This window comes from Pristiophorus japonicus, chromosome 21, assembly GCF_044704955.1.
Source record: "Pristiophorus japonicus isolate sPriJap1 chromosome 21, sPriJap1.hap1, whole genome shotgun sequence".
NCBI lineage: Eukaryota > Metazoa > Chordata > Chondrichthyes > Pristiophoridae > Pristiophorus > Pristiophorus japonicus.
This window is the reverse complement of record NC_091997.1, coordinates 53,728,767-53,749,027: the sequence shown is the minus strand read 5'-3', so window position 1 is coordinate 53,749,027 and position 20,261 is coordinate 53,728,767. Positions and strand designations below refer to the sequence as shown.

Sequence of the window (20,261 nt, the reverse complement as noted above, 5' to 3'; positions counted from 1 at the left end):
AGAACAAGCAATAGATTAAATCGGATCCGGTATATATGCAAAACCAGGGAAGAAAGGATAGCAGCAGTCTGTCTAATGCATCTCAATATATACAGATCGTAGATGTTGCAAACAACTGGCTTTGGCAGCAATTAATTCGAATTGCTTGATGCAATTTTAAGTTTAAACGGGGAAATAAAAGTGATGCAAGGGTTGATTTGACTCAGCCATCGCTTGCTCATCATATTACAATCTGCCCTTGGCATCCATGTAAAGCGGCCATCTTGCTGCTCAATCTTTCTCCCTCTCATTGTTAACCATAAAAGGTAGTAGCAGGAGGCCAGCAGAGCATTTGAGCAGAGCGGGCAGTTACAGAGAGCTCAGCTCCGTGGACATGAGTCTCCAGCTACGTTGGGCAGTCATCAATAATTGGTTGCCTGGAACATGAGTGTGGTCAGGATACATGCAAACATTTTTCACTTCTATCTAAAGAAAGACTTGCATTTATATAGTGCCTTTCATGACCACTGGACGTCACAAAGAGCTTTACAGCCAATGAAGTACCTTTGTAGTGTCGTCACTGTTGTAATGTGGGAAACACGGCAGCCAATTTGCGCACAGCAAGCTTCCACAAACAGCAATGTGATAATGACCCAGATAATCTCTTTTTGTTATGTTGATTGAGGGATAGATATTGGCTTGTCACCCGGGATAATTCCCCTGCTCTTTTAGTGCCATGGGATCTTTTACATCCGCCTGAGAGGGCAGACGGGGCCTCGGTTTAACGTCTCATCTGAAAGACGGCACCTTCGACAGTGCAGCGTTCCCTCAGCACTGCACTGGAGTGTCAGCCTAGATTTATGTGCTCAAGTCCCTTAGAGGTGAGAGTGCTACCCACTGAGTCACAGCTGACACTTTCTGAGCATTCTAAGCATTCACATTGCCGCTGCACTCTGACTGCTGGATTGGCACTGTGTGTTTGGAAGCTACAGAGGCAAAATAGGTCTAATCTTTCGTACCTTTCCCTTCTTCCTGTCCAATGAAAGGAGGGTTCTCAATCCTAGGGAGCGAGTGTGGGCGTTTAGGAATGGACACGACCGGGACAGGCGACTGATGCTCATCTGCCCAGAGGCAAACTGCACAAATAATGAAACTTGCATTTATTTATACAGCATCTTTCACATCCTCAGGACCTCACAAAGCATTTCACAGCCAATAAAGTACTTTTGAAGTGCAGTCACTGTTGTAAGATAGGGAAATGCAGCAACCAATTTGCATACAGCAGGGAGTAGTTAATCTGTTTTAGTGATGTTGGCTGAGGGATAAATATTGGCCAGGACACTGGGCGAGCTCGTGACCTGGCCAATATTTATCACCATGGGATTTTTAGATTCATGCAAGTGAATAACCGGGCCTCATTCCTACAGTGCTACACTCCCTGATTGGGAAAAACAAGCTAACATTTCACAGGTCCAATGGATCCCAGATTGAAATCATGCACCATTCTGCCAGTCACAAAAACATCCATCAATCATTACCCTTTGCTTCTTACCTCTAAGCCAATTTTGGATCTAACTTGCCACTTTGCCCTGGATTCCATGGGATTTAACCTTCATGACCAGCCTACCATATGGGACCTTATCAAAAGCTTTGGTAAAGTCCATATATACTACATTGTACACACTACCCTCATCGACCCTCTTGGTTACCTCCTCAAAAAATTCAATCAGGTTAGTCAAACACGATCTTCCCTTAACAAATCCGTGCTAACTGTGCCTAATTAATCCTTGCCTTTCCAAATGTAGATTTATGCTGTCTTTCAGGATTTTTTCCAATAATTTTCCCACTACTGAGGTTAGGCTGACAGGCCTGTAATTACTCGGCCTATCCCTTTCTCCCTTCTTAAACAAGGGTTCTACATTAGCATCCTCCAGTCCTCCGGCACCATGCCCAGATCTAAAGAGGACTGGAAAATGATGGACAAGGCCTCTGCTATTTCCTCTTTTACTTCGCTCAACAGCCTGGGATGCATTTCATCCAGGCCTGGGGACTTATTTACTTTCAAAGCTGCTAAACCCCTTAACACTTCCTCTCTCACTATATTTATTTCATCCAGAATATCACACTCCTCCTCGATAACAGTATCTGCATTGCCCCTTTCCTTTGTGAAAACAGATACAAAGTATTAGTTAAGAACCTTACCAACATCTTCTGCCTCCACACAAAGATTACCCTCATGGTCTCTAATAGGCCCTACTCTTTCTTTAGTTACCCTCTTACTCTTAATATATTTATAGAACATCTTAGGGTTTTCCCTAATTTTACTAGTCAGGAATTTCTCGTGCTCTTTCTTAGCATTCCTAATATCCTTTTTAATTTTGTCTCTTAACTTTCTATATTCCTCTAAAGATTCTATAGGTATATGACATAAGCATCCCTTTTTTTCTTAATCCTGCCCTGTAAGTCCCTAGACATCCAGAGGGCTCTAGAATTATTATTCCCACCCTTTTTCTTTAAGGGCACATGTTTGGCCTGAGCCTTCCGGATCTCCTCCATGACTGCCTCCCACTGTTCCGACACTGATTTACCCATAAGTAGCTGTTTCCAGTCCACTATGGCCAAATCACTCCTTAACTTAGCAAAATTAGCTTTTCCCCAATTTGGAACTTTTATTCCAGGCCTATCCTTGTCCTTATCCATAACCAACTTGAATCTGACTGAATTATGGTCACTGGCCCCCAAGTGCTCTCCCACTAATACCCCTTCCACCTGCCCAGCTTCATTCCCGAAAACTAAATTCAAGACCGCCCCCTCTCGTGTTGGGCTTGCTACATACTGACTAAAAAAGTTCTCTTGAATGCATTTCAAGAATTCCGCATCCTCTATACCCTTCACACTAAATTTGTCCCAATCAATATTTGGATAATTAAAATCCCCTACTATTACTACCCTATGGTTTTTGCCTACATATTTGCTTCTCTATCTCCCTCCCACTGTTTGGGGGTCTATAAAACATGCCCAGCAGTGTGATCACCCCTTTTTTATTTTTCAATTTGACCCATATGGCCTCATTTGAAGATCCCTCTAACATATCATCCCTCCTCACTCTATAGTAGTTTCTTTAATCAGTACCGCGACCCCCCCCCCCTTTTTACCCCCTCTCTATCTTGTCTAAAAATCCTGTAGCCAGGAATATTGATCTGCCAAACCTGCCCCTTTTTCCGACATGTTTCTGTAATAGCTATAATGTCATACTCCCAAGTGTCTGCCTGTGCTCTTAGCTCATCCGCCTTATTCGCTATACTTCTTGCATTAAAGTATATACCATTCAGCACATAGTATACCATATAGTATTCTCCCTGAGTCTTTCTCCCTGAGTCTTTTCTCCAGTGTTATCACACTGGGTTTCTGTAGCTGCTGCTTGTGGCTCAATCTGAGGCCTCAGTGTAATTGTCCTTCCCTGTACCTTGTGCAGTGCCAGGATGTCCCAGTGCAGTGCAGTGACCAGACCGTACACAGTACTCTGGTGCAGCCCAGTGCATTGTGCAAGTTGTTATTGTTTTCTGGGACTATTTTTTTGACTGCTTCCTAAAGTTTCAGTGGGTAGCACACTCGCCTCTGAGTCAGAAGGTCGAGGGTTCAACTCCCACTCCAGACTCTTGAGCACTTAATCTAGGCTGACACTCCAGTGCAGTATTGAGGGAGAGCTGCACTGTCGGAGGTTCCATCTTTCGGATGAGACGTTAAACTGGTGGACGTAAAAGATCCCATGACTCTATTTGAAGAGGAGTAGGGGAGTTCTCCCTGTTGTCCTGCCAATATTTATCCCTAAAAACAGATTATCTGGCCACTATCTTTTTGTAGGAGCTTGCTGTGCGCAAATTGGCTGCTGTCTTTCCTTGTATTACAACAGTGATTACACGCCATTGGCTGTAAAGTGCTTTGGGATCTCCTGACGTTGTGAAAGGCGCTATATAAATGCAAGTCTTTCTTTCCTTGCTGCTGCACTCTGTGCTGGTGGTTTTAACAAGCTAGTCGTTGGGTCTCTCAGAACCCCATCGTGCAGTCCCGCTCCCCTCCTCCAGCTCCTCAAACACCTGACACTTACAGCGGATGCTCACTGGAAAGCAGCTGACCGTGAGTTCACCCCACCATTGACTGCGGTTGAGTGACGTGTGAGAGCGCAGCATTGTTTACAGAGCCAGTAAATCCCCCAATCTACCAATCCACCACAGGAATTTGGTGGCGTAAACAGCAAAAGGTTGAGTTTTTAAGTGAGAGTTTGCTTGCTATTTTCAAATTTCTGCTAGTTAGTGGTCACAGTACTGTTTTCTTTTAATAACTTGGTGTGGTGCGAGCTTAAATATTGCCTGCTTCCAGCTCCTGGTGCTCTCCCTGTTTGTCCCTTTGGCTCGGCTGGGAGCACTCTTACCTCCGAGACAGAACGTTGTGGCTTTGAGTCCCACACCAGGGTTTGAGCACAGGATCCAGGCTGACATGTCATTGCTGAGCTGAGGGAGACCTTCACTGTCGGACATGCTGTCCTTTGAATGGGACGTTAAACCGAAGCCTTGTCTGTTTCTTTCAGTGCATATTAAAGATCCCACAGCACTATGTAAAGAGCATTGGAGTTCTCCCTGGTATCCAGGCCAACATTTATCCCTCAAGCAGCCTCACTAAAAGCAGATGAACTGGTCATTTACCCAGTTGCTCATCCTGGGATGTTGCTGGTGTGGAATGGTCTGCATTCACCCACACAGTAACAGTGATTGCACCTCAAGAGTAATTTGTTGTGTGAAAACACTTTGAAATGTGTTGTCCTAGGTTGCTCTCGAATGTATAATAACTAAAGATTACACAGTATTACGCAGCATTTACAGCACAGAAACAGGCCATTCGGCCCAACAGGTCCATGCTGGTGTTCATGCTCCAACGAGCCTCCAGCCCTACTTCATCTCCCTCTATCAGCATATCCTTCTATTTCCTTCCTCCCTCTTGTGTTTATCCAGCTTCCCCTTCGATGCATCGATGCTATTCACCTCAACCACTCCCTGTGGCAGCGAGTTCCACATTCTCTCCCCTCTCTGGGTAAAGCAGTTTCTCCTGAATTCCGCATTGGATTTATCAGTGACTGTCTTCTGTCTTTTATTGATGGCCCCTGGTTCTGGTCTCCCCCACAACTGGAAACATCTTCTCTGCATCTACCATATCGAACCCCTGCATCATTTAAAAGGCCTCCACCAGGTCACCCCTCAGACTTCTCTTTCCCAGAGAACGGAGCCCCAGACGTTTCAGTCTAGAGGCGATTGGAACCTGAGGCATGTAAGAAGGAGATGATGCAAACAAAGGGTAAAGGATGAAGGCAAAATGCTGTCGTATATTTATGGCCACTAGTTTTGGACTCTCCCACAGATGGAAGCGCCTTCTTTACGTCTACCCTATCAAACCCCTCCATAATTATAACCACCTCTCTGCCTCAGCCATCACATTGCTGTTTGTGGGATCACAACCTTTGCTTTCCGAGAAAAATAATTCTGTTATTAATTTATTAACATTATTAATAATATAAAAACTATTATATGATTTAAGTGTTTAAAAAATAGCTGAAAGCAGTTGTTCTGAACACCCATACTTAGTGAGAGTGAAATCTGCAAAGCCACTTTGATGCTGTCAGTTTGATGGGACACTGTTCACAGTTACCTCCTGTTCAATCCACCTTCAGCAACTAGCGAGGCTCTCCCTGCAGATTTAAAAATAAGCTGCATTGATCCCGGGCTCTGTCTGACACTCAATGTCACAGCAGGAAAGAAATCTTTTATTTTTGTGAAATTGCCACGATCAAGGTTAGTGATGTTAGCATTCAGGGAATAAAACACTTTCTATTTCAGGCCCAGCATGATTAGATTCAGCTTCTCTTTTTTTGAATTCATTCCCAGGATGTGGGCCTTGCTGTCAGCTCACAGCTCGGCCCGCCCGCTGTCCCAGGCGGCCCCACTAGGGCGCGCAACGCAGCGCTCCGGGTCCGCCAGAAAACACATTTAAAAATGGTATCACAACTAGGGGCATTGCACACCGGCTCGCCTCTCCCGGGCGGTACCGCAACATGGCACCCAATGTCCCAGCGGGGCGCTGGAAGTGGGCTGCCCGCCCGCAGATGAATTCTGACGCCATAACCGCCCCTCCGGGGTGTGAACAGAGGCAACAACGGACCGAATTTCCATCCCAAGAACTTAAACATGTACATATGCATCTGACACACTGTGTCAAAATATACAGACAAAAAGCGAAACCAATCATTTCCTCCAATGTATCTATCCCCCACTCACTGTATTTTGGTAGCGAAATAATCCTGCTTCTATCGGGAGACTTTGCTGCAGTTTCGGGCATGAGTTATTTTGCTTCAGTTCGGAGCGAGCCTTTTTAAATAGACTCTGTTAGCTCTGGTACGTCCCACCCTGGCTGACACAGTGCTGTCTAAGCTCACTTTTCCTTTCGGCTGATAAGCTGGCCTCTCGCTAAGAGCCTGGGATTTACAAGAGTTGCCAATCTCCAGATACTTTCTTTAACAATTCACCTCTCAAAACTCAAAAGCCATGGCTAACATCTGCAGTTGAGAATCTGGGGCCATGGCCAGTTCCCTGTCAGTGCCCCAGCCAGCCAGTCACTAGACGTACCAGGGCTAACCAGAGCTGACTGGCCCCTCTATCCGCCTTCTGGCAGATGTTGTAACTGAGGCTTGGTCATCATCATCGTAGGTGGTCCCTCGAACAAGGATGACTTGCTTCCACATAAGTTCACAAGGTTTCAGTGAAGGACCCGATGTTCCAGTCCTGAGCTCCAGTTGAGGGGGTGGAAGATGCCTGTGCGTGGATTTTTTTAACGTGTGGTGACCGTTGCACATCAGCCACCACACGGGCTTGACAGAGCTAAGCCTTTATCCAGTGGCAAGGGTTAACCAGGACGACTGGAGACCTGCTCTGCTGCACCGACCTAGTGCGCACACATATCACAGTGTGGGCTGGCCCGTGCTGCCTCTAGACCCACGCCTCTTCTGCGCCCCGTACCCTCGTTCGCCACACCTCCACCACGATCCCTCACCGCTCCTCCACCATAAAAACACTCACCGCACCTCCGCCACGATCTCCCGCCGCACCTCCGCACCAAACATTTGCCGAACCTCCGAGGCTTGGAACCCTCGCTGTTGTCAGCGCCCCAGCCAACCAGTCACGAGGAGTACCAGGGATAACCAGGGCTGACTGCCCCCTCTATCCGTCTTCTGGCAGGTGTTGTAACCGAGGCTTGGTACCTCACCCCTGCTTCATGTGGCCCAGCTCGGCAGCGAAGGAGAGAGGGGCTGGAACATACAACCCTACCAATGAGAGTCCTTCCAGACTCTGCCAGAGAGAGCAGAGTGACATGGTGCTTACTTGGGGTGGAACACGAGTCCATCTTTTGTCGGTCTGTTCCGCGGATGAAGAAAGAATGAATTAAGTTGCATTTATATAGCGCCTTTCACGACCTCAGGATGTCCTAAAGCGCTTTACAGCCAATTAAGTACTTTTGAAATGTAGTCACTGTTGTAATGTAGAAATCGCAGCAGCCAATTTAGGCACAGCAAGCTCCCACAAACAGCAACGTGATAATGACCAGATAATCTGTATTTTATTTGGTAATGTTGGTTGAGGGATAAGTATGGTCCAGGAAACCAGGAAGAACTCCTTGCTCTCTTTGAATAGTGCCATGGTATCTTTTATGCCGACCTAAAAGGGTGGATGGAGTCTTGATTTAATGTCTCATCTGAAAGACAGCACCTCCAGCAGTGCAACACTTCCACAGTAATGCAATGGAGAGTCAGCCTGGATCATATGCTCAAATCTCAGATGCCCCAATGAATACATTTGAGCACATGTTTCTGGGGAGTAGCAAACATCTGTGTAGGAGCTCTACCGATTTCCTGTCCATTTATTTAAGTAATAGTTAACCAGCGAACATCTGCCGTAGCTCAATAATGGACAACATACATTAATTTATTGTTGCACCACTGTGAGATCCCGCACTAGTCCAATTGATGCCTGTTTCCTTTCTCAACCTCCACTCGCACGCCAAACATTATCTCTTTAAAAATATGGAAGTTGAGTAGGCTTGCATATAATTGAGTGGCGTTTTAGGCTCTTGGATAATAACATACAAAACAAAACCTGGATGACGCATCTGCAAGCACAATCGTGCATAAAAAGGATTTATTTTCCTGCGTTTCTCTTGCATTTTTGTGAAACCTGAGAGTATCGGCCGTCTACAACAAGTGAAAGAATCGCATTTTCAGTGTAGGGAGGGGTCAGTGAGTGTGGGGAGGGTCAGTGAGTGTGGGGAGGGTCAGGGAGAGGTCACCAAGTGTGGGAAGGGGTCAGGGAGGGGTCACTGAGTGTGGGGAAGGGTCGGGGGGGTCACTGAGTGGGGAAGGGTCATTGAGTGTGGGGAGGGGTCATTGAGTGTGGGGTCACTGAGTGCGGGGAGGGGTCAGGGAAGGGTCATTAAATATGGGGAGGGGGTCAGGGGTTCACTGAATGTGGGGCGGGTTCGGGGGGGTCATGGAGTGGGGGGAGGAGTCACTGAGTAGGGGGATAAAGCTGCCATCTCAGTTATGTGCTGTCCCAAGCAGGCGAGTGCTGGGCAGTGCCTGCAGATGGCAGTGTTTGACTGCAGGGGTGAGGGTAGGCAATGAGAAATCAGTAGGGCATTGGCAGAGGTTTAGAAATCAACAGGTTTTGCATTTAGTCTAACTGTGCCTTTCCGTCAGTCTCTTGCTTGATGACTTGCCTCTTCCAAATAAAAACTGATCTTCTCCAAACATATCTGGAATTTCTTTGGAGCTCCATTCTTCAACCTGGATTTTCTCCAGGTTTTTTGAAGCTAAAAAACCCCCCAAAAAAACAAGTTTTAAAATAGGCACAAAAAAGACTTTGGAGATCCTCATGGATAACGTGAGCGATTTAAAGCTTGAATCAAGGTCGAATGGCACATTTTGGCTGCCTGGGTGGAGAGGGATGGAGTCAGAGGCAAGGGAGCGGAGTTTGTGGTGAAAATGATGGCTTTGGTTTTCCCAGTAATGAGATGGAAAAAGATACATAGAATACATCGTATTTACAGCACAAAAACAGGCTATACGGCCCAACCTGCCGGTGTTTATGGTCCACATCAGTCTCATCCCGCCCCTCTCCATCTCCCCCTATCACCAAATCCTTCTATTCCTTTCTCCCTCATGTGTTTATCCAGCTTCCCCTTAACTGTATCTATGCTATTCACCTCAACTACTCGCAAGTTCCACGTTCTAACCGTTCTCTGAGTACAGAGGTTTCTCCTGAATTCCTTACCAGATTTATTAGTGACTATCTTAGATTCATGGACCCTAATTTTCGTATTGCCCACAAATCGAAACATCTTTACGTTTACCCTATCAAACCCTTTCATAATATTAGCAACATCTATCTGGTCACCTCTCAGCCTCCTCTGTTGTAGAGAAAGTTGTGCCTGAGCCAGCACTTGATGTCGAACAGCCAGCCTGACAGTCTGGAGTCAGTCGAGGGGTGGAGGGAAGTGGTGGAGAGATTGAGCAGTGTACGGCTGGAAACTCCCTGTGCCTGGAGAGGATACCGCTGAGTGTTCAGGAGACACTGAATGTATTTCTGGAAGGAGACGCGATTAAGAGATATGGAGAGGAGGTGGATAGATGGGTTGAAATCAACCAAAAAAAGGGGTGGATTTGTCGGTGCTGAAGGCTTTTTCCTGGTCCCACTAATGTTATGTTCATTGACTAACGATCTTTCTCTTTACCAGGTCACTATACAGTTGAACATTGATAATTGGCCAAAGACCATCTCAGTGCTGTGGCAGATTCCTCAGTACCTGGTAATCTCAATGTCTGAGATACTGTTTTCAGTGACTGGACTACACCTGGCTTACACTCAGGTAATGGCAAGGCCAAAGGATTTCCTTTACAAAGAAGCTACATTCTCTGGTTTTGCTTATGTAGGTCAACTCATGTCATCCATTATCAAGTAAATAAACCAAGAACCGAACTCAACACATGCCCTTCCTCTCCCCGAATCTCCCCTGTACCTTAACTTTGTGTTGAAAGTTCTTTGACTACAATGAAGGACTTGGAACCTCAGAGATTTCTCCAAAGACATAGGAACGGGAGGAGGCCATTCAGCCCCCTCGAGCCTATTCCGCCATTCAATTAGATCACGGCTGATCTGTAACTTAACTCCATTTACACACTTTGATTCCATAGCCTCTGCCTCCATCAGCATTGTAAATTGACAGCATTTTCCTGCACCTGTCAGTTCATTGCACAAGAAAACCCCACTTTTTTCACTGGACTGTTGTCAGTGTCAATCAAACAGATCAGTTGTAGGACGGGGCCTGATGTTGTCAGAAGCAGTTTGGTTGGAGGCTAGAACTGAAGCCTGACAAACCCAATCAATCAGATTTTCTTCCACCGTTGGCTGCATACGAACTTCAGGCAAAGAAAGGTTTTAAAATGAGCACAAGTGGATTAATACCCATCCGCCATGGTTAACATGGCCCGCGACCCTCTGACATGTCTTCCTTTTTCCTCAACCGAGGATTCCCCTCCGCCGTGCTAATATGGCCCTCGACCGTGTCCGTTCTATTTCCCGCACCTCTGCTCTCACCCCTTCCTCTCCCTCTCAGAACCATGACAGGGTTCCCCTTGTCCTCACCTTTCACCCCACCAGGCTCCACATTCAACGGATCATCCTCCGCCATTTCCACCACCTCCACAGTGATCCCACCACCAATCACATCTTCCCCTCCCCCTCAGCGTTCTGAAGGGACCGCTCCCTCTGCGACACCCTCATCTATTCCGCAGTCACCCCCAGCACCCCCTCCCCTTCCCACGGCACCTTCCCTTCCAAGCACAGGAGATGCAACACCTGCCCTTTTACCTCCTCCCTTCCCACTATCCAGGGCCCCAAACACTCCTTTCAGGTGAAACAGCGATTTACTTGTACTTCTTTCAATTTAGTATACTGTATTCACTGCTCACGATGTGGTCTCCTCTACACTGGGGAGACCAAACGTAGATTGGGTGACCGCTTTGCGGAGTCCCTCCGTTCAGTCCGTAAGTGTGACCCTGAGCTTCCGGTCGCCTGTCACTTTAATTCCCCGTTCCACTCCCACTCTGACCTCTCCGTCCTCGGTCTCCAACAGTGTTCCAACAAAGCTCAACGCAAGCTCGAGGAACAGCACCTCATCTTTTGTTAAGACACTTTACAGCCTTCTGGACTCAACATCGAGTTCAACAATTTCAGACCGTAACTGCTGCCCTTTTTTACACAGATGCCGCCTGACCCGCTGAGATTTCCAGCATTTTCTGTTTTTATTATTTAATATGAGCAGATGGTTTCTGAGAGTCATAGTTCACAGGTGTGTTTATTTAGTGTTTGTCCTCAAAGAAATTATTCCCAATAAGCTGCTAAAGTGAAGACTTTAAAAGCATTTTTTTTCAAAGGAACTTTCCAGGGCATGTCCAATGTGAATGTTTATTTTCTGCAAGACTGATTGTAGCTTCGTTTTTAAGAGAAGGAGAATGTCCCCTGCTTTATTTGAGCAGTCCTGTCACTGTACTCACGGAATTTTCTGGGATTGGAGAGAAAATATGGAGTAGGTTTGGAGCGAGGTTTTAATTCATTAAAAATACCACATGGCAGAAACTCTGAACAAATATTTTGTATCAGTCTTTACGGTAGAGGACACAAAAAATATTCCAGCAGTGGGCTATAGGGGGGGAAGGAACTTAACACAATCACAATCACTAAGGAGCTGGTACTCAGTAAGATAATGGAACTAAAGGCGGATAAATCCCCTGGATCTGATGGCTTGCATCCTCGGGTCTTAAGAGAAGTAGCGGCAGGGACAGTGGATGCATTGGTTGTAATTTACCAAAATTCCCTGGATTCTGGGGAAGTCCCAGCAGATTGGAAAACTGCAAATGTAACGCCCCTATTTAAAAAAGGAGGCAGACAAAAAGCAGAAAACTATAGACCAGTGGTTGGGAAAATGTTGGAGTCCATTATTAAAGAAGCAATAGCAGGACATTTGGAAAAGCAAAATTCAATCAGGCAGAATCAGCACGGATTTATGAAGGGGAAGTTATGTTTGACAAATTTGCTGGAATTCTTTGAGGATGTAACGAACAGGGTGGATAAAGGGGAACCAGTGGATGTGGTGTATTTGGACTTCCAGAAGGCATTTGGCAAGGTGCCATATAAAAGGTTACTGCACAAGATAAAAGTTCACGGGTTTGGGGGTAATATATTAGCATGGATAGAGGATTGGCTAACTAACAGAAAACAGAGAGTCGGGATCAGTGCTGGGACCCCAACTATTTACAATCTATATTAACGACTTGGATGAAAGGACTGAGTGTAACGTAGCCAAGTTTGCTGATGATACAAAGATGGGAGGAAAAGCAATGTGTGAGGAGGACACAAAAAACCTGCAAAAATGAGTGGGTAAAAATTTGGCAGATGGAGATTAATGTTGGAAAGTGTGAGGTTATGCACTTTGGCAGAAAAAAAATCGAAGAGCAAGTTATTATTTAAACGAGACCTGGGGGTCCTGGTGCATGAGGTACATTAGTATGCAGGTACAGCAAGTGATCAGGAAGGCCAATGGAATCTTGGCCTTTATTGCAAAGGGGATGGAGTATAAAAGTAGGGAAGTCTTGCTACAGTTATACAAGGTATTGGTGAGGCTACACCTGGAATACTGTGTGCAGTTTTGGTTTCCATATTTACAAAAAGACATACTTGCTTTGGAAGCAGTTCAGAGAAGGTTCACTAGGTTGATTCGGAGATGAGGAGGTTGACTTATGAGGAAAGGTTGAGAAGGTTGGGCCTCTACTCATTGGAATTCAGAAGAATGAGAGGTGATCTTATCAAAACGTGTAAGATTATGAGGGGACTTGACAAGGTGGATGCAGAGAGGATGTTTCCACTGATGGGGGAGACTAGAACTAGAGGGCATGATCTTAGAATAAGGGCCGCCCATTGAAAGCTGAGATGAGGGGGAATTTCTTCTCTCAGAGGATTGTAAATATGTGGAATTTGCTGGCTCAGAGAGCTGTGGAAGCTGGGTCATTGAATACATTTAAGACAGAGATGGACAGTTTCTTAAACGATAAGGGAAAAGGGTTGTGGGGAGCGGGCAGGGAAGTGGACCTGAGTCCATGATCGGATCAGCCATGATTGTATTAAATGGCGGAGCAGGCTCGAGGTTCCGTATGGCCTACTCCTGCTCCTATTTCTTATGTTCTTATAGAAACATAGAAACATAGAAAATAGGTGCAGAAGTAGGCCATTCGGCCCTTCGAGCCTGCACCACCATTCAATAAGATCATGGCTGATCATTCCCTCAGTATCCCTTTCCTGCTTTCTCTCCATACCCCTTGATCCCCTTAGCCGTAAGGAGCATATCTAACTCCCTCTTGAATATATCCTGAGCGAAAAAGTTTCTCCTCATCTCAGTCCTAAATGGCCTGCCCCTTATCCTAAGACTGTGTCCCCTGGTTCTGGACTTCCCCAACATCGGGAACATTCTACCCGCATCTAACCTGTCCCGTCCCGTCAGAATCTTATATGTTTCTATGAGATCCCCTCTCATCCTTCTAAACTCCAATGTATAATGGCCCAGTTGATCCAGTCTCTCCTCGTATGTCAGTCCTGCCATCCCAGGAATCAGTCTGGTGAACCTTCGCTGCACTCCCTCAATAGCAAGAATGTCCTTCCTCAGATTAGGAGACCAAAATTGAACACAATATTCCAGCTGAGGCCTCACCAAGGCTCTGTACAACTGCAGTAAGACCTCCCTGCTCCTATACTCAAATCCCCTAGCTATGAAGGCCAATATACATTTTGCCTTCTTCACTGCCTGCTGTACCTGCATGCCAACTTTCAATGACTGATGAACCATGACACCCAGGTCTCGTTGCACCTCCCCTTTTCCTAATCTGCCGCCATTCAGATAATATTCTGTCTTCGCGTTTTTGCCCCCAAAGTGGATAACCTCACATTTATCCACATTTTACTGCATCTGCCATGCATTTGTCCACTCACCTAACCTGTCCAAGTCACCCTGCAGCCTCCTAGCATCCCCCTCACAGCTTACACCACCACTCAGTTTAGTGTCATCTACAAACTTGGAGATATTACACTCAATTCCTTCATCCACATCATTGATGTATATTGTAAAGAGCTGGGGTCCCAGCACTGAGCCCTGTGGCACCCTACTAGTCACTGCCTGCCATTCTGAAAAGGACCCGATTATCCCGACTCTTTGCTTCCTGTCTGTCAACCAGTTCTCTATCCACGTCAGTACATTACCCCCAGTACCATGTGCTTTGATTTTGCACACCAATCTCTTGTGTGGGACCTTATCAAAAGCCTTTTGAAAGTCCAAATACACCACATCCACTGGTTCTCCCTTGTCCACTCTACTAGTTACAGCCTCAAAAAATTCCAGAAGATTTTTTAAGCATGATTTCCCTTTCACAAATCCATGCTGACTTGGACCGATCCTGTCACTGCTTTCCAAATGCGCTGCTATTTCATCCTTAATAATTGATTCTAACATTTCCCCCGCTACTTATGACAGATGTGCCCTCATTTGGGACATCAGTGCAGCACACCATGGGATGTGTGGTGCAGGGCCCGGCCTGTTTGAGATTGAGGGCAACACCTGGTTATGTTCTGAAAGCCCTTTTCAGTCCATTTAAACCTTCATGATTGAAGTCCTTTCTCACTATACTGAGGAGAGACCAGGCATCATGCACAGGGAAATGTGAGGGGTGACATTCATAATCAGTAATTGTGTAATAGGTTACAAACCTCACTGGAGGCTGGAAGCCAAAGCTGAATACCCACTCCTCCATGCACACTGCTTTTATATCTGTGATTGCAGGGCAATAAAATTACCCTTTTTAAACAGGGAAAGAAAGACAGAAAGAGAGATAGAAAGAAAGACAGAAAGAAAGAGCCAATGAAGTACTTTTGGAGTGTAGTCACTGTTGTAATGTGGGAAACGCGGCAGCCAATTTGCGCACAGCAAGCTCCCACAAACAGCAATGCGATAATGACCAGATAATCTGTTTTTTTTGTTATGTTGATTGAGGGATAAATATTGGCCAGGACAGAAATATAGGCTAGGAATCACTGTCATATCTTCACACCGTTCCCCTACAGAACAGAGTGAAGTAGCGGGAGGACTCGCAGGCTGATTACCAGTGTGACAGCTACAGTGTCCCCCATTAGACCAGTTGATAGGTCGGCTGGTCCTATACGTCGATATACAACTGGAGGGCGAGGGCGTTAGAGTAATATACAACCAGAGGGTGTTGTGTTACATTCCCGCACTATGCAGGAATCAAACTGACCTTTGCTGTTGCTGGGACCTGGATGCTAATTGAGTTAAATGTTCTCATTTGGAAGAGGTAGGAATCCAGTGTATCCAATGCTAAGATTCTGGTTGGAGGATAGAATTAACATTAGTGCATAGGTGTGTGACCCCCTTTTGTCCCTAATTCCATCGCCCCAGTACAGTTAACTCGCACCCTCATTGTTTATAGTGCAAAGTTATTGTGGTCAATCAAAACACCAGCAGAATAATTACCTGCTGTGGGACTGAATTGATCTATTGTTCAATAGCTCAGTGATCTACAAAATGCCATTGCAATGGGCAGCTTAAAGAGGTTGAAGGGACAGTTAGATGTGTTTGTGAGGGATAAGAATGAGGGACAAAGGGGAGGATTGGGCAGTGTTGGTCTTATCAAACAAGAATGGGTTCTTGGCTTTTAACCTTTCCTTACTCATGTTTAAAATGTTAAAAGTGTTTGATAGGGTTGATACAAAGAAACTGTTTCCTCTGGTGGGGGAAATCAAGAATAGAGGAGTCACAATCTTAAAATTAGAGCTCGGTTATTTAGCAGGGAGATTAGGAAGCACGTTTTCTCACAAACGGTAGTAGGAATCTCAAACTCCCCAAAAGGCTGTGGATGCTGGGGAGTCAATTGGTGCTTTCAAGACTGAGACTGGTGGATTTATGTTGGGTCAGGGTATCAAGGGGTAATGGAGCAAAGGTGGGTAAATGGAGTTGAGATACAGATCAGCCGTGGTCTGATTGAATGGCGGAGCAAGTTCGAGGGGATGACTGGCTCCTCCTCTTTCCGTGTTCTCTCCAGATGAACTTACTGCTTTGTTGAATAAAGGAAGAAGATTTGGAGTTATGAATGGGATGATTGCTGCTGATAACAGGTTACTTGTGGCTTTATATTGCAGGCTCCCTCCTCCATGAGGTCTGTGGTGATGGCTGCTTGGCTCCTCACCATCGGCATGGGAAATCTCATCGTCGTGGTGATCGCGGAGTGTTCATTCATAAATAACCAGGTATGTGATGAAATGATAGGGGGGAGGAGTGAATCCCCTCTCCCTGACCTCGAGTCTCCCTCTCCCCTCTCCCTGACCCCAGACTCCATCTCCCTGACCCCTTGTCTCCCTCTCCCTGACCCCAGTCTCCCTCTCCCTGACCCCAGTCTCCCTCTCCCTGACCCCAGTCTCCATCTCCCTGACCCCAGTCTCCCTCTCCCCTCTCCCTGACCCCAGTCTCCCTCTCTCTGACCCCAGTCTCCCTCTCCCCTCTCCCTGACCCCAGTCTCCCTCTCCCCTCTCCCTGACCCCAGTCTCCCTCTCTCTGACCCCAGTCTCCCTCTCCACTCTCCCTGACCCCAGTCTCCCTCTCTCTGACCCCAGTCTCCCTCTCCCTGACCCCAGTCTCCCTCTCCCCTCTCCCTGACCCCAGTCTCACTCTCCCTGACCCCAGTCTCCCTCTCCCCTCTCCCTGACCCCAGACTCCCTCTCCCTGACCCCAATCTCCCTCTCCCTGACCCCAGTCTCCCTCTCCCCTCTCCCTGACCCCAGTCTCCCTCTCCCTGACCTCAGTCTCCCTCTCCCCTCTCCCTGACCCCTCGTCTTCCTCTTCCTGACCCCAGTCTCCTTCTCCCTGACCCCAGTCTCCCTCTCCCTGACCCCAGTCTCCCTCTCACTGACCCCAGTCTCCCTCTCCCTGACCCCAGTCTCCCTCTCCCTGACCCCAGTCTCCCTCTCCCCTCTCCCTGACCCCAGTCTCCCTCTCCCCTCTCCCTGACCCCGGTTTCCCAAGCTCCCAATCCGTGTATGTGTGTCATGCTGACAGTCAGGGAAGAGATGTTGACTGATAGGTGAATCCTAGATTATCTGTAAAATGGGGAGAAGGTGGTGTCTAATATGTGGGTCGTCTTATATAGTAGTATTTGTGATAAATACCTCCTAGCTTTCCTTTAGCCACGACTCCTTTTAACCTGCTGCCTTGGGTTAGCTCCAGGTAAAAGGAGTTTAATTTTACTATTTTTAGTTCCCGTTAGCATTCACTAAGAGCTCGGTTGTAGAACCAGAGAATACAGCACAGAAGGGTGCTATTTGTCCAGTGCCCTGTACAAGACGCATGGACCCCTGGTTCTTAAGCTTCACTAATGCGTGTAACTTTCTTTCCCTCCTGTCAACAGGCGATGGAGTTCTTTCTGTTCGCCGTGCTCATGGGGGTGATTTCACTCATCTTCATCGCCACGGCAAGGTGTTATAAACATCACCCGATTGATACCAGCGGCACTCCCATCAGTGGGTCCAGCAAAAAGAATGAATCTGATGGGCTGAATTCAGAGCCAAAGACACCTGCGCCTTACACAGCTGAAGAGCACAAAACCGAACCCAACAGGTAGCTCCTCAGGAAACCAATGGGTCGCTCGTCCACAACCCTCCAAGCCCCAAGGACACGAAGTGGAAATCAGCATGGGCGTGTATGTGTGTGTTTAGGTGCTGTGTGTGATTGTGTGTGTGCGTGCGTGTACAGATCTTATTTCCCACTAAGTTAATTAACCTGAAGCACTTATTTTAAACAATTTATTGGCCTCCTGTATTTGATGTTACTGGGAGTGTTGAGTTGTGGTGATGTGGAAAATAAGCAGGAGCCAAGTGTATTGGAGCACAGCTGGAGCGGGCCCTGGGAAGGCTCCAAATGAAAGTGTGAGGTGGGAGAGCTCATGGACCCTATAGCAACCATCGCATTCTGACTGTATTAGCCTTAGTTTGAGATGGACAATAAACTCAACATGTGGAATAAAGTAGATCTTGCTCAGGAGATAGCCAAAGTTACCTCAATCCCTTTTGATGGCACTAAAATCTTGGGGAAGAGGAAGAAAAACTCTTCCAGTACAAGCCACTCGCTGCACTCATAAACATCTCCTATATCTTCAACTCAGTTTCCTGAGACCTGAGCCCATTCATGCTGCATGCACCCCACCCTGTTGTTGCATGGCTGCCTGGGGACATTCCGATTGTGGGGCCTCCAGGTTACCGCCGGGAACCAAGAGGACTCCCACTGAATTTCCGTTGCCTGTTTCTATATTGCTATTCGGGTATGTCTGACAAGGTGCCGTTGGCCCTATGGTTCCCAAAGCTCTCCACCACGGGTTTTCCTCAGCTCGTGTCTGGGCCTGTTGTGGTCTCATTGATAGAGTTGGTTGCTGTGATTAGTCAACAACTCTGTTATCGTCGTATCGTGCGACTACATGAATGGTAGAAGGCGAACGAGATGGGCCTTGGTCATTTCTCATCTATCAATTCCTATGTGTCTCGGCTTCAGTGTAGAGTGCTCCCATCAGCCTCTTATCCAATGATGATTACCAAGCGCCTGTCTGTTGCAGTTGCCCATGTCAGAATGCAAGGGCCTTCATATCTGCCCATGTTTGGGTGACTGGTCCATCAGAAACCCCAGCGGTCCTGCAGGTTGTAGAGTCTTTGTTTCATTACCAATCATAGTGACTCGCTGGGCCCAACACAAGACCGGGCACTAGTCCGTACTCTGCCTTCCATTTCCCTATGGATAGGCTCCCTGCTCCTCACGTTGATTTACAACCATCTCCTTCACCAGAGAGGTCACATGTTGCAGCAGAGTATCACCTACGGAGCTTCAATCTGATGGCAACAATCATTCTCACTGTTCCCAATACACATCCATTCATCAGGCCACGATGCCTCTTCCACAGGGTGCAAGGGCCCAAGGAAAGTGGAACCCACTTGGCATATCAAGTGCCTGATGTTACGGGTAGCTCCGAGGAGCTAGGGTCATGTCCACACTCTGGAACCCATTCCTGGCCCCTCAGTCAAGACGTGGTCACTGGACGCTAAAGCATGCCCTGGCATACAAGGACACTGACTTGAAAATATAGCCTCAACATTTGGCTGGGTAATAGGGCAGCACATGTTATTGGCCATCTGCTACCTGCACGGCTGGAAGAGCCACACTGAGCTGGTCGAAGGTGCATTGATGGCGCAGGGGTATTGGACGATTGACTGCACACACCTCACAGCAACTCGCAGGCCCAGCAGACTGAACAAGGTCCTCGGTTCAAGGCACTGTGTGTGAATAATTATGGAGAACTCTGTGCAGGTGTGTGCGTGAAGGGTGTGTGAATAGCACTGATATGGGAATGTATGTGTGTGTGTGTGAATGTGTGGCCTAAGAACAAGAAGAGAATGTGGGTGTAGGAATATGTGTGTGTGTGTGTGTGTGAGTAGTGTGTATGAGTGTATGACTGTGTGTCAGTGAATGTGAGTGTGTTTCTGCGTGTCTGTATGTCAGTGAGTGTGTGTCTGTTTGTGTGTTTCTGTGTGTGTGTGAGTGTGTGTCTGTGTGTGCCAGTGAGTGTGTCTCTGTGTGTGTCTGTGTGTGTCAGTGAGTGTGTGTCTGTATCTGTAAGTGTGTGTGTGTGTCTCTGTGTGTGTGTATAGCAGAGTTACTCTCTGTTACTGTATGTTGCTGTCAGTCTGACACGGATCCTGTGAATGAACCCTGTGTGAAGATGTCACTGCCAGTGCACTGCTGGCAGTCTGTGCTACCTGCTTGTTTTGCACGAATGCTCTGTAATAATAAAGTGCCCAAGAAGTACAATGTGCAATAATGGACAGTGCGTCGAGTGATATGTGGTTGATAAGTCAGTGCCGATCTGGCTATTTTTGGGAGATTACTAACCCAGTTATTTGTCTCTCTCAGGGTCTGTAAACTGACTGCAGCCAAAGTCTATTCCAGGGAACTTTAATCCCAGCAATCGAACACCAAAATACCTCAGCTTCCAACAGCCCTCCATTCAATTCTTGTTACTAAAATCGATT

The 20,261-nt window shown here is 46.9% G+C and overlaps 1 protein-coding gene across 1 annotated transcript in view; it reads left to right on the top strand.

Moving 5' to 3' along the window:
• Positions 1 to 20,261, top strand: part of LOC139233530 (solute carrier family 15 member 1-like) — a 182,924-nt gene extending 162,663 nt beyond the window's left edge. Inside the window, exons 21-23 of the mRNA XM_070863930.1 lie at positions 9,814 to 9,945; positions 16,335 to 16,442; positions 17,597 to 20,261. Coding sequence (XP_070720031.1) covers positions 9,814 to 9,945; positions 16,335 to 16,442; positions 17,597 to 17,809 — 453 coding nt within the window. The 3' untranslated portion in view covers positions 17,810 to 20,261. The remainder of the gene's footprint in view (positions 1 to 9,813; positions 9,946 to 16,334; positions 16,443 to 17,596) is intronic.